General features: G+C 47.4%; 1 protein-coding gene across 6 annotated transcripts in view; it reads right to left on the bottom strand.

The window, feature by feature from the left end:
• FER (FER tyrosine kinase) overlaps positions 1 to 14,820 on the bottom strand; it is a 634,526-nt gene that overhangs the window by 498,401 nt on the left and 121,305 nt on the right. For all 6 annotated transcript variants that reach the window (XM_063964096.1, XM_063964094.1, XM_063964097.1 and 3 more), the window contains one exon: positions 10,068 to 10,241. In XM_063964096.1, the coding sequence (XP_063820166.1) occupies positions 10,068 to 10,241 (174 nt within the window). The remainder of the gene's footprint in view (positions 1 to 10,067; positions 10,242 to 14,820) is intronic.

Genomic DNA, 14,820 nt, shown 5'->3' with positions numbered 1-14,820 from the left:
GCGGTTCTCCCCCTCGTAGCGGCTGGCTTTGAAGTCCGTACAGCGCGGACGGAGCGGCTGGGGCGGGCGGCTGGTATTAGCGGCGGGTGCGGGCGGCGGTTAAACACGGACTCCACACAGCGGGGCGGCAGCGTGCGCTGACCGCCCCGTCCCCCCCAGCATACCTTGTCTCCTTGTAGGGAGGGCTGCGACGGGGCTTCTTTCTGTAAGCTCCGTCCAGCTCTTGCAGCAGGCAGTGAGCTGCGTGTGGCTGTGAGGGTGCTCTTTGTGAGGACCGACACGCCATGCGCTGCCTCTGTGCAGCGGCACTATACCGGACCCACGTTTTTAGTAGAAACTGGGAAGGGATGTGCTGAAGTAGTAATAAAAAAGTAAAAATTAAAATAAAAAAATATTCAAATTAAAGTGTGGGACTCCACACAAGCCTCTGTTAGTGCATGAGCACAGAAAAAACACTGAGGTACTCTGGGATATGGAGGGGTGGAGAGTTCTAAATTTAAATATTCAGTGTCCTGATTCCTGCGGAAGCCGTCCATATCCCAAGAGTACTTCAGTAACCCCTAGTGGATGAAAAAGAAAAAGCCCCAGCCACTGAGCTCCTAACTGTCATTTGTCAAACCCTGCCTGTGACATGACAGTTAGGAGCTAATTGGCTGGTACATTGTCACTTCACCAGGCTTAATAAATCTGCCCCACAGTTATATACAGGTCTCCCTACCATTAGAGATCTCTCCCCCATCTATAATATATAATAAGCAATCCTCAATCAGATTACTCGCCCAGAGTGAGCGATCTGCTGAGCCTATGCAGCATTGCAGCTATGTGACAGACACAGCTAGGCTAACAATGGGGTGCTACTGGCTGAGCTCTGTGTCAGTCACATGACCGCATCATTGGTTACCCTCTGCTGAGGGCTCACTCTGTGGTAACTATCTGATTGGTGCTGTTAAGGGGGGGTATACACGGGGAGATCCGTGCTTAAAATATAAGTAATCTGACTAGATTGCTTAGAAATTAAGCACAGATCTCTCATGTGTATGCCCCCCAGTGATAGCAGCGCATCGCTATTGCCGGTTCTAGACTGAGCCTGCATGCAGGCACAATCTAGCAGGTCACTCACTTCAGAGCTGTGTGAAGTGAGTGACACCCCGTCCCTCCCCCCTCGTACAGCACACATTGCGCTGAGTTCTGAGCTGGGGGGTGAGATGTGTGCTGAGCGGTCTGTGATTGATCGCTCAGCACACATATCTAGGTGTGTACCCCCCTTAAGAGTGCTCAGTGGCACATAAAAATAGCTGGATGGAGCACTTATGAAATTAATCCTAGGCAGAACACTGTAAGGCCTTTATACTGGTCACAGAAGACAGAGGTAACATGCTTGGGTAGAGTTGTAATATTTTAGCATAAAGAAAACCTGTTTTCTTGTATTAAAATGTTTTTACTTTAACACTGCACAACCATTTGGGAAACATTTTACGAACGTGTTCCCTAATCTGTAATCACACAAACTTTTGTTTCCTTGGGGCTACAGTTGTAACTTGCTAGGGGCAGAAGACCATTCTAACATATCAATGCCATTTCTTATAGCCACATATTTGCTCCAGAATGCAGAGACTGTAGTATGATCTGCAGCCAGCCAAATCCCACGGGAACCTTGCTGTCACCCATAGGGTAATAAATGGTATATGGTGATTTTTACATGATTAGCAGATATACTGTGAGGCCCAATGACAGTTATCATATCACTGTACACAAGCTTATAACAATGCACACATCCTAGGGATGGCCAGCGTAACTTGTATGTCCAACAAGACAGAAAAATAATGAGGGCCTGATTTTTCTGTCTGTGACGAACACTAGATAAACACGGGTTCGGTATGCGTGACGACCACTGGGGATCCCAGTGGTCAGCGAACCGACTGCATGATCCCGGCAGCGGAAAACCGGCAGGGGAAGGGGGGCAAATGAAACAAGCTCCATGCGAGACCGGTGGCGAGCTGCGCTCACCACAGGTTCTATTCCCACTCTAAGGGGTATATGCAATTGCGGTCGAATTCGCGGCAATTATCGCCGTTTTTTAATTCGACCAAATTCGCCAGGTGAATCCCGGCAGGTGCCTGCCGGGATTCACCATATTCAATGAAAAACGGATTCGCCAGAATCGCGGGCGAAAATCGGCCGATTTGGCGGATTTTGCCGCGATTTTAAAAAACGGGGAAAAACGTGAAAAACCCGAAAAAAAAATGGCGTGGGGTCCCCCCTCCAAAGCATAACCAGCCTCGGGCTCTTTGAGCTGGTCCTGGTTCTAAAAATGCAGGGGAAAAATTGGCCAGGGATCCCCCGTATTTTTAAAACCAGCACCGGGCTCTGCGCCTGATGCTGGTGCCAAAAATACGGGGGACAAAAAGAGTAGGGGTCCCCCGTATTTTTAACACCATCATCGGGCTCCACTAGCTGGACAGATAATGCCACAGCCGGGGGTCACTTTTATGCCGTGCCCTGCGGCCGTGGCATCAAATATCCAACTAGTCACCCCTGGCCGGGGTACCCTGGGGGAGTGGGGACCCCTTCAATCAAGGGGTCCCCCCCCCCCAGCCACCCAAGGGCCAGGGGTGAAGCCCGAGGCTGTCCCCCCCCATCCAATGGGCTGCGGATGGGGGGGCTGATAGCCTTTGTGATAATAAAAAGATATTGTTTTTTCCATTAGTACTACAAGTCCCAGCAAGCCTCCCCCGCAAGCTGGTACTTGGAGAACCACAAGTACCAGCATGCGGGAGAAAAACGGGCCCGCTGGTACCTGTAGTACTACTGGAAAAAAAATACCCAAATAAAAACAGGACACAGACACCGTGACTTGTACAACTTTATTACATACTGCCGACACACACATACTTACCTATGTTGACACGCCGACTGCCACGGTCGCCGACGATCCGAGGGTACCTGTGAAAAAATTATACTCACCTTCCAGCGTCCAGAGGTACATCCACGTCCAGAGGTAAATCCACGTTCTTGGCAAAAAAACAAACCGAACACCGATCCATACCGGACTAGAAAGGGGTCCAATGTTTTCACATAAGACCCCTTTCTCCCGAATGCCGGGACATCACGTGACTCCTGTCACTGACGTCCCTTCAGCCAATCAGGAAGCGCTACTTCCGTGGCGCTCACTTGATTGGCTGTCCGCTGTCTGTACTGTGACAGCGCATCGCAAAGCCGCTCCATTACTTTCAATGGTGGGAACTTTGCGGGTAGCGGTGGGGTCACCCGCCGGTCAGCCGCTGACCGGCGGGTGACCTCACCGCTAGCCGCAAAGTTCCCACCATTGAATATAATGGAGGGAGCTGTGCGATGCGCTGTCACAGTGCAGACAGCGCTCAGCCAATCAGGTGAGCGCAACGAAGTTGCGCTTCCTGATTGGCTTAGAGACCTGTCAGTGACAGCTGTCACTGACAGGTCTCATTCGTGGAAAGGTGTCCCATGTGTCAGCATGGGACCCCTTTCAGTCCGTTTTTGGTGCGGGTATTTGCGTTTTCTTATTTTGCCAAGTCCGTGGATTTATCTCTGGACCATGGTTGAGGTGAGTATTTTGAACTTTTCTTTACAGGTATCCGTGGATTCTACATGGAGAAGAGGACCGATGTCGGCGTGTGAACATAGGTAAGTATGTGTGTGTCGACGTATGAAATAAAGTTTTACTGTCGACGGTGTGTGTGTCCTGTTTTTATTTGGGTATTTTTTTCCCAGTAGTACTACAGGTACCAGCGGGCCCGTTTTTCTCCCGCATGCTGGTACTTGTGGTTCTCCAAGTACCAGCTTGCGGGGGAGGCTTGCTGGGACTTGTAGTACTATTGGAAAAAACAATATCTTTTTATTATCACAAAGGCTATCAGCCCCCCCATCCGCAGCCCATTGGATGGGGGGGACAGCCTCGGGCTTCACCCCTGGCCCTTGGGTGGCTGGGGGGGGGGGACCCCTTGATTGAAGGGGTCCCCACTCCCCCAGGGTACCCCGGCCAGGGGTGACTAGTTGGATATTTAATGCCACGGCCGCAGGGCACGGCATAAAAGTGACCCCCGGCTGTGGCATTATCTGTCCAGCTAGTGGAGCCCGATGCTGGTGTTAAAAATACGGGGGACCCCTACTCTTTTTGTCCCCCGTATTTTTGGCACCAGCACCAGGCGCAGAGCCCGGTGCTGGTTTTAAAAATACGGGGGATCCCCTGTCAATTTTTTCCCCGCATTTTTAGAACCAGGACCAGCTCAATGAGCCCGAGGCTGGTTATGCTTTGGAGGGGGGACCCCACGCCATTTTTTTTTATGATTTTACCCTTCCAGCATAAAAAAATAAAAAAATAAAAAAATAAATATTTTAAAAAATATATAAATAATATTTGTGCCTCCCAAAAAAAAAAAAAAAGTACCTAATCCCTTCTAATATAAATAGATCTGCTATTCCCAAAAAAAAAAACACCAAAAAAAACATGTTTAAAATTTTTTTATTTGTTTTCACCCTCCAAAGTGTGGCGGATTGAAAATGACGAATTTGCTGTCTAAAAGCACTGCTGTCGAATTTCAAAACTTGAATTGAATATGCTTTGGTCGAATTGCAGCACTTGTATCATTGCAGAAAAGTCGAATTTGCAAAAATTCGAATTTCAAAAAGTCGAATTTTGAAAGTCCGTTTTTTGGTCGGAAAGCACTGGATTGCATAGGGGAATTATTTTTTTTGGTCGAAAATGACCCGAAATTCGACAATTTCGGGAATTCGACCACAATTGCATATACCCCTAAGTGTCATGGACACATACGAGTGGAAACAGTCCCTGCTAGTCTGCATGCCGACTGGTGGGATTTTAAGGGGGGCAGGATGTAGCAGTCGGTTATGTGACTACATCCCGATGAACACATTGGGCTATATTCAATAAGAGTCGGAAACTGCCGTCTTGTCGGAAAGATGGCAGTTTCCGACTGGAATAGGTCGGAAGGGTTTCCGACCTATTCAATAGGGGCACATTTTTTCCGACTTGTCGGAATGCTGTCGGAAAGCAAGTGGATCGGCAGAATAGCCGCCGATCCACCTGCTGCTGTCGGAAACGGGGCCAAATCCGACAGGTTTTGGCCCCCTTTCCGACAAACTCAATCCGACTTGAAAACAAGTCGGATTGAGGTGAGGAGACTGGGAGCGGTGCGGCGGGCTACGGGGATGACAGTACCTGCAGTGCCTCCTCCGCCGCCGCACAGATCACTCCCGCTGCCAGCTCCGGCCGCAGCTGGAAGCTCCCCCGCCGGCCACCGCATACTGCTCCCCCCGCCGCTGCTGTCAGCACACCCGGCAGCCGCTGACGGCAGCGGCAGGACAGGACACAGGGAACGGCCAAATCCGACAGTCTGATTTGCCCGCTCTTTGAATAGGGGTTGTCGGGTCCATTCCGACAACTGCATGTCGGAATGGACCCGACTCTTATTGAATATACCCCATAGTGGACACACTGAGTATTGTGATATCTAAGCAGTAAAGAGCATTTTCACTTTGTTCATTTGGATTCAACTAAAACAGATAAACTTGCAAGACCTATCCTGGTTCTCAGGTCTGCGTTAACGACTATTGAATCGGAGATCAACATTGATGATTGGTAATGGACACTGATGATCAGACAGAATTGAAGATAAACAACAACATATTGGGATCTAACACTCAAATCAGAGTATTTCTTATCACTTTACATTGTTTCTGTAGCTTAAGAATTAAACTGAATTTCATGTTCTTGTCAATATCATTTAGGTGTACTAAGCTGTATTTAAATATATTTAGTGTATATTTAACAACACAGATCAAAGTGAATTGTCATTTAAAGTAGTATAACATTACATTCTAGCTATCCAGTCTTCTTTGAATGCTGACATTGCCAATTATCCTATTTCGAAACTAGGGGGCATATTTATCAACATCTGCGTATCAAATGCTGTTGTGGTGAGAACATGTGGCCCCAACTAGCAATGCAGCCATGAAAATGACCACTTGGATTTACCAAAAGTTAGAGCACTGGGACAAAGCTTCCGTAAAACCTGTCGCAGCGGATGCCTAAAAGCAAAGACTCGGCACTGGCATGCATGCAACACATATGCAGCAATCAGCCACTGCATGTTTCAATGAGGCCAATGGAGAGGGGGATCTGGAGAATCCCTTTCAGGCATATTTAGCAAAGAACTAGCCAATAGGCTACTGCTATTAGCTGACAGAGCAAAGCATTTCAGAGCTTGGTAAATCTAACTTGCATAAGAGCACCCATAGAATACTACAGGAGTTGCTTTGGCAGTTGGAAATAGAATGACCTGGTCAGATATAGGAGTTTCTTATTACATCTAAGATATACTTTGATTTTGCGGAGATGGCTGTTTTCAGGGGATTTTCTGCAAATTAGCTTTAAAGAACATTCCCCAAGAGTACTTAACTTTGGAAGTCCCAACAATACCCATTACAATCATTTTTTTCTGAAATAATATGTACAGAACTCTCAAAAAAAAATGTTAGCACTACACACACACACAAAAAAAAAAAAAGGAGGTGTGGGACATAAACAATAAATAATAGATGCCCTAACACTAGTCAAACATAATTAAAAGCCATACCCTAAATATAGAAATGAACAATATAAAATTTTCACTTTAAGTTAACTCAAACCAATAGTAGTCCTAAACAACCAGACAATGCTAGCTTAAGTCATCGCAAAATGACACAAATATATCAGCACATACTAATAACTTAGATATTATTAGCTACATAACAATAGCAATTTGTCCATCTTTCAGTCTAAAACACCTAAACACTGATGTAAATGATGAACAATGCACTGTAAATATGTGTGTATACATATATATACCACAACAAAGGAGGCACTCCCGGACTCAGGGGTATATGCAATTCCAGGCGAAGTGCGGCTTTTTTTCGCCCGTTTTTAAATTCGACCGTCGAATTCCGGCCGGCGGGTGCCAAAATTCGGCATAATCAATAAAAAACGGATTCGACAGTCCCGCTGTCGAAAAACGGACCAATTGACGGATAAGTGCGTCCTGGATTCGACTTTTCAGATGACACAAAAATGGTTAAAAAACCCTAAAAAAAATTGCGTGGGGTCCCCCCTCCTAAGCACAACCAGCCTCGGGCTCTTTGAGCCGGTCCTGGTTGTAAAAATACGGGGGGGAAATTTACATGGGATCCCCGGTATTTTTAGAACCAGCACCGGGCTCTGCGTCCGGTCCTGGTGCAAAAAATACGAGGGACAAAAAGCGTAGGGGTCCCCCGTATTTTTAACACCAGCACCGGGCTCCACTAGCTGGAGAGATAATGCCACAGCCGGGGGACACTTTTATACCGGTCCCTGCGGCCGTGGCATTAAATCCCCAACTAGTCACCCCTGGCCGGGGTACCCTGGAGGAGTGGGGACCCCTTAAATCAAGGGGTCCCCCCCCCTCCAGCCACCCAAGGGCCAGGGGTGAAGCCCGCGGCTGTCCCCCCCCATCCATGGGCTGCAGATGGGGGTCTGATAGCCTTGTGTAAAATAAAAGAATATTGTTTTTTGCATAAGAACTACAAGTCCCAGCAAGCCTCCCCCGCAAGCTGGTACTTGGAGAACCACAAGTACCAGCATGAGGGGGCAAAACGGGCCCGCTGGTACCTGTAGTTCTGCAAAAAAAATACCCAAATAAAAACAGGACACGCACACCGTGAAAGTACAACTTTATTACATACATGCCGACACACACATACTTACCTATGTTCACACGCCGACTCTGTCCACATCTCCAAGTAGAATCCGGGGTACCTGAAGATAAAATTATACTCACCTAAATCCAGTGTGTCCTGTTCTTTTTTTGTAATCCACGTACTTGGCAAAAAAACAAACCGCATACCCGATCCACGCACTGAAAGGGGTCCCATGTTTACACATGGGACCCCTTTCCCCGAATGCTGAGACCCCCCGTGACTCCTGTCACAGAGGGTCCCTTCAGCCAATCACGGAGCGCCACGTCGTGGCACTCTCCTGATTGACTATGCGCGTCTGAGCTGTCAGACAGCGCATCGCACAGCCGCTGCATTATCTTCAATGGTGGGAACTTTGCGGTCAGCGGTGAGGTTACTCGCGGTCACTTTTTAATATAAAGGGGGTCATTCTGACCAGTTCTCTCGCTGCTTTTTATCGCAGCCGAGCAAATGGGTACCCACTGCTCATGCGTCGTCACACTACGTCGCCGGCGCATGCAAGAGGTAGAGGCGGTCGCTGGGCGGGAGGGGGCGGAACAGCGGCGTTTGGCAGCCACTTCGTCGGCGCGGTCCGGCCAACGCAGGCGTGGCCTTACCGTGCGGGGGGGGGGGGGGGGGGCGGGCCGCAGCGGCTGCGTGACGTCATACTCAGCCATTGCGGGCCCACTAAAGCTGCGTTGGTCAGGAGCCACTCTTGAAGTGCAAAGGCATGGCCGCTGTGCGATGCCTTTGCACTTCTGCGGGGGGGGGCGGCACTGACATGTGGGGTGGGATAGTCCTGTGCTGGGTGTCCCCACGCATGTCAGTGTGAATGATCGTAGCTGTGCTAAATTTAGCACAGCTACGATCATCTCGGAATGAGGGCCATAGACATTGTGTTTAAGTTTATTCATTAGATGGCGATATAGGGCCATGCACGTATGGTATCAATGGTCTATTGTATTATGATGTATTTTTATAAATTTATTTATGATATTTGAACATGTTGTTTGTCCAGATGGTTTTATGTGCACTTCCATTGATGCTTTTTTTTGTCATGTATATGTGTCATTTCAGGTTCCCCTGGTATGCATATGCTGCATTACCATGGAAACCTGTGCAGCGCTGACACTGTGACCTGGCAGGCGTCACTTCCAGTATGACGTCACGCCCGGGACCGGAAGTGAGCCGCAGATGCCGGTGACACATCCTGGGAGGCTGCTAGTGGGTCAGAAGACCTGTAAGTAAATGTTTATAAGCACTGTTTTTGCACTGTTTGGTTTATGGGTGCCCTGATGACGGGGGGGAAGCAATCCGAAACGTTGAAGTAAAGCACGGATTTGTTTCACTAAAGACTGAGTCTGGGAGTGCCTCCTTTGTTGTGGTATTTATGATATGGGGTTTGCTGGCCCTTAGGAGAGCACCCTGGCAAGTTATCCATTGCTTATCAAGGATTGCCGGTTTGTGGATTGTGTAATTTTATTTATATATATATATATATATATATATATATATATATATATATATATATATATATATATATACACACACACATATACACACATACATACACACACACACACACACACACACACAGGCTGAGTATCCCTTATCCAAAATGCTTGGGACCGGAGGTATTTTGGATATCGGATTATTCCGTATTTTGGAATAATTGCATACCATAATGAGATATCATGGCGATGAGACCTAAGTCTAAGCACAAAATGCATTTATGTTTCATATACACCTTATACACACAGCCTGAAGGTCATTTTTAGCCAATATGTTTAATAACTTTGTGTATTAAACAAAGTTTGTGTACATTGAGCCATCAGAAAACAAAGGTTTCACTATCTCACGCTCACTCAGAAAATTCTGTATTTCGGAATATTCCGTATTTCGGAATATTTGGATATGGGATACTCAACACAAATATATATATATACATATACATACATACATACATACATACATACATACATACATACACATATATATATATTAAGACATGAGCACAATAAAGTAAAAGTGGACCAGTGGCATACACTGATATAGTAGAAATACTGTAGTGTAAGTCAGTGGTTCTCAACCGCGGTCTTCGAGTACCCCCAGCAGTTCATATTTTCCAGGTTTCCTCACAGGACTGCAAGTGAAATAATTTGCTCCACCTGTGGGTCTTTTAAAATGTGTCAGTGAGTAATAAATACACCTGTTCAACTGCTAGGTGACCTGGAAAACATGAACTGTTGGGGGTACTTGAGGACCGAGGTTGAGAACCACTGGTGTAAGCGAATATAAAAAAGGACTTTGTTCAAAGAGTCTACCTTGCACATCTCTGCCTCAATCTGCTGGTGAATACTGTTGTAGGTCTTCTTTACTTGCTGCTTGTCTTTGATCATGACTGTAAGGCGGTGAAGAGGTCCTGCATTTAGTTCCTCTGCATGAGTCTTCATAATCTTACTCAACTGTTCAGTCTGATGCACCATATGCAGCCAGGACTAAGTTAAGATACAAATATTTCACAACATTAAATCAGTAGACCTATATTGTCCAACATTGTGAAAATTCTAAGTAATTAAGAACAAGCCTTATAAAAATTCTAGAACACTATTTTACAAATTTCAAACAAACAACTTAAAAATAATAAAATAAAAAAATTAAATTGTTGGTAGTACATCTCTTAAGTAAACATGTTTATCTGGGGTCCAGATACTATACTGCTCACTCCTGCATATTCTGGTAGGCTATGGGAGGGGGAAGGGGAGTAAGAGCTAGTAAAATGAAGCAAATATTGCTGCACTTTTGTCACTGGTAAGCAGGACAAAGGGTAGCAGTGGTGAGCACACCTATATACTGTACTCAGCTGAGTTTGACAATGGGGCTTATTTAATGTGAAGTCCACCCAAGACAGAATATTCAGTTTAGCATGGGAATGAAGACTGCAGAGTAATTCTAGTACACAGAATTCTGACCTACAGAAAACATAATGATCTTTAGGGGTGATTTAAACCCCAACTCCTAAAGACCTGCTTTATGCAGATTTCTGCTACACCTCAGGAGCTGAGTGTCCAAAACCACTCAATAGGCTCCAGTCACTTTAGAAGGGAGCAACGAGCACCCAAAACAAATTAAATCATCCTCTTTAATTTCAGTGGGAATATTTTATAAACGTACTGTATGACACAGGCTATGGGGAGAAGTGTGTGCAAATCTGAACATAGGCCAGATGTCCAGGTCAGAGAGCTACATCAACTGAAAACTTCCATCCTTATTCCCAAATCTCTTTTGCAGTATTTCTGTACCCATACACATGGTTATATCGGCATGGCTCACAAGCCAGCCTTCTCTGGATATTACCCTTTGTAACTGAAAGGTGACTGCATTTAAATGCAATTTGTTGGTGTGTTGGGCATGCAAGCTACAGCTGGGACTGGCAGAGACTGGAGTGCCTTGATGACAGCTGCAAACTATAATGCTTAGATCAAATAATGAACTAAATCCCCATTCTTTGATTTACTAGAAGCACCCAGATTTGTTACACAGTGATGGTAAGTGCCAACAACAACAATTATTCTGTTTTGTGTACATGGTAATTTGAAGACAATTAGATCTTAAATGGATCAGCAGTCTGGTCTTGTTGTGGTATGTATGGGCACCTTTAGGATTATTTTATCTGTGGATTATGCATTTTGTTTAGCGTTAAAACGTTAATTGCGTTAGGGTGGTAAATTAGTACTAAAGTTACTAGATTTATGGTGTGAATTTAACTCTTACCTGACATTGTTTTTTACCAAAAGAACCCTAAAGAATTATTTGGTAATTTTAATAAGGTTAAAATCACAAAAAAATTACATTTCAGTATTGTATTGATAAAATGTCACCTCCGCCCCCAACCCCAGATCCCCACAGTAAAATGATCTCTCCCAGAGGCAACAGACCCCCCACATACACATTAGCAATTTATCTTCATTAGCTTTATGTCTCTACCTCCCTAGTGGTAACAGATCCCCATCTAGATAACCCCGCCCCCTCCCATTCCCAATGCATAAATCCCTTAATAGGGATTTACCAACCCCTACCATCACCATCAGCCCCAATGCCAGTAAAGGTCCATTGTGGTATTACCCAACCACCTCCTTTAGGCATTACCCTACCATCACATGCCGAGCGCAGCAGAAAAGGTCTCAGAGGGAACTGATGATCACTGCCCCCAAGTTTTAGCTCATCTCTGCACAATAGGGGAGCTGAAGCTTCACATTTAAAAGAGGCACATGCATTTCAGAATGTCGTTTCCAACCATGCTGGTGAACGTGCAGAACAAATTTCCCTTTAAAAAGTCAGGAGACGGAGGCAGACAACATGGTTGTGTGAGGTGCGAGCATGTAAGCTAAAGCCCAGCTAACTGCGTTCACGTCCCATGTGACACAGCCAGTTAAGAGGTCAAGAAAGCCAAGAAATACCCTCTTGGGTACTGTTGTGGAAGGCAGATCTTTGGGTTGATGGGAGATCAAGATCGCCCTGGGTGTTGCAAAAGATTAAATAGCATGCTTTGTGACTTTTTGTAATCACTATGGTGCAAGGATTTAGTTTTGAGCTACATAGAACCTGTTTTTCACAAGGTGCAATTAACAGGTCTGAAACCATATGAATGCACCTGTACCTGCAAAAGAGAGAGAGAGAGAAAGATGTATCCAAACCAGGCATGAAGCAATACCAATGTGAAAGCAGTCAGAGTTTTATTCTGACCATATTAATAAACTGCACATTGTGTCATCTTCCTGTATGCTTTGAATACTTCAGCTATGTTAAAGCTGTCCTACGCGGGGCGTGGCCACGGCGGTGAGCGGTAGGCAGCAAGTTAGTGGAGCTCCCTGGACAATTGATCCTGCAACTATCCTGGGGCCCCTTCTGAGGCTCATACTTGGCCTGGACCTGTGGGCTGTCTGCGGGGAGGCGGCGGGCATCATCTGTGGACCCTTGCCGGAGCTTGGAGCTTCTAGCCTGCGCCAGCGGCCGCCCGACTCTTGGGCCTAGGCCGCCAGAGGATCCCCGGGCTCAATTTGTGCTGCACTACCGCGCGCGCACGGACCCGCGGCGATCGCCGTAAACTGGCTTCCCCAGCGCCTGGGGTGAACGGCGCCCCTCACCTGCGCCCACTGGATCCTTCCCCCGGTCACTTCTGCCCCTCTGGAACCCGGAATTAAGCTCCTTGTGCAGGGAAGGGGGAGACTGAAAAATCCGGCGGCTTGCAGCATATATCCTGCCTGTTTGGCTCTGTGCATTCGCGGGGACTGCAGGGCTGAAAGATTTGCTCTGGGCATGGACTGCTGAACACTACATATTATATATAATTATACTACCCCAGGTCCCTCTGCCCCCCCCCCCCCTCTGCTGTATTTTCCTGTTGGATGCCCTGGAGTGCTGCTGACATTATACCTCCTCCCCTCTGCTGTGCTTCCTGACACAGAATACAGGGACTTTGAGTGCCCCTTGAGCCTTGTCACCATGGTGAAGGATGGTCAGAGTGCGGCGGCGGCTAAATTGGAGAAGTTTGCCCGCCAGCCTGCTGCTCAGCCGACCCCCCCCCGGCTGGGGCCGACTCGGGCGCGGACGTGCAGCCACCTCCTCCTTCCATTCAGCAGGTCGTGGAGGCCATAGCGGCCAGCGAACAGCGCCTGTCGGACAAAATGGAAAGGGTGCAGTGCGACCTGTCATTACTACGCCAGGACGTTCAGCGGGTCCGGGAGAGAGTGGGCGAGACAGAGACGCGGGTCTCTAGTTTGGAGGACCTCAGCGGCCCCATCCAACGGTCTGTATCTGCGGTTACACAGCAAGTCTCTACACTGCAAACTAAACTCCTGGATATGGAGGGACGACTTCGCAGAAACAACGTGAGATTTGTGGGCTTGCCTGAGAAGGAGGAAGGGGCACATCCTGAGAACTTCCTGGAATCCTGGCTGACTGAAGCGTATGGCGCTGAATCCTTTACATCGCAGTTTACGGTGGAGAGGGCGCATCGGGTACCGTTCCAGCCTCTGTCCCCTGGCGCCCCGCCGCGAACATTTATAGCCAAGTTTCAACACTATAAAGACCGGGACTCTGTTCTACGCCTGGGCCGCACGAAGGGCCCCCTGATTCGAAATGGTGTCCGGGTGTCAGCATTTCCGGATTTTGCTGCGGATGTCCAAAAAGACCGGGCCCAGTTCCTGCCTGTGAAGCGGCGACTTCGCGACCTGAATCTCCCCTATTCGATGCTGTTCCCCTCTAGGCTGCGTGTGGTGGCAGATGGGGAAACTAAATTCTTCAACTCTCCGAGGGAGGCGGCGGCCTGGCTGGACAGACACGCTCCGGGTGCCCGCCAGCTGGCTCCGGACTGACGCCCAGTTTCCTTTCTACACGGGCCTACAATACGCAAGTATACGTCCGGGGAGCTTCCCTTTGTCATGGTTGTTCCGGACATTGTTGAGCAGTGACTTTACGTACAGCATTAGGGTTTTCTATCCCTTTGGGTCTGTTTGCTGCGCATAGCGCTGTCGTAGGCTTTTTTTGGACTACCAGGGTTGGAGTTTGTTAGGGATATGTGTATGCCACAGTTCGGGGAGGTATACGGGGAGGGGGGGATGTTGTGGGTGTTGTTTATTTTTCTGCTATGTTTTTATTTCTGTTTCATCTAGTTTTTTGTTTCTTATATGATAGCCTGTTATTACGCGAGGTGATGTTGTGCTATTCAAGGGGTTTTGGTTTCCGGGGCGGCGCTCTGCAGGGGCGGGTAGGAGCCCAGATAATGCTGCTGCTTGGGTTTTCACAGGGTGCTGTGTCTCAGAGTATACATAGGAAGACATGTCTGCCTTAAAGATTTTGGCATGGAATGTCCGGGGCATTAATAATAAAGTAAAGCGGTCCCTGGTATTCAAAATGATTAAGAAATATGGCCCGGACGTTATCTGTCTGAGCGAACCTCATCTGGAGGGAAATAGGCTGTTGTCGCTCCGTAGGCCTTGGGTGGGCTGGGCGTATCATTCCTCTCATTCCTCCTCTTCCAGGGGAGTATCGGTTATGATACGGAGAACTGTACAG

The sequence above is a fragment of the Pseudophryne corroboree genome, chromosome 1 (assembly GCF_028390025.1).
Source record: "Pseudophryne corroboree isolate aPseCor3 chromosome 1, aPseCor3.hap2, whole genome shotgun sequence".
Lineage (NCBI taxonomy): Eukaryota > Metazoa > Chordata > Amphibia > Anura > Myobatrachidae > Pseudophryne > Pseudophryne corroboree.
Note: the sequence above shows the minus strand (reverse complement) of the source record. Positions and strands in the feature narration are given on the sequence as shown.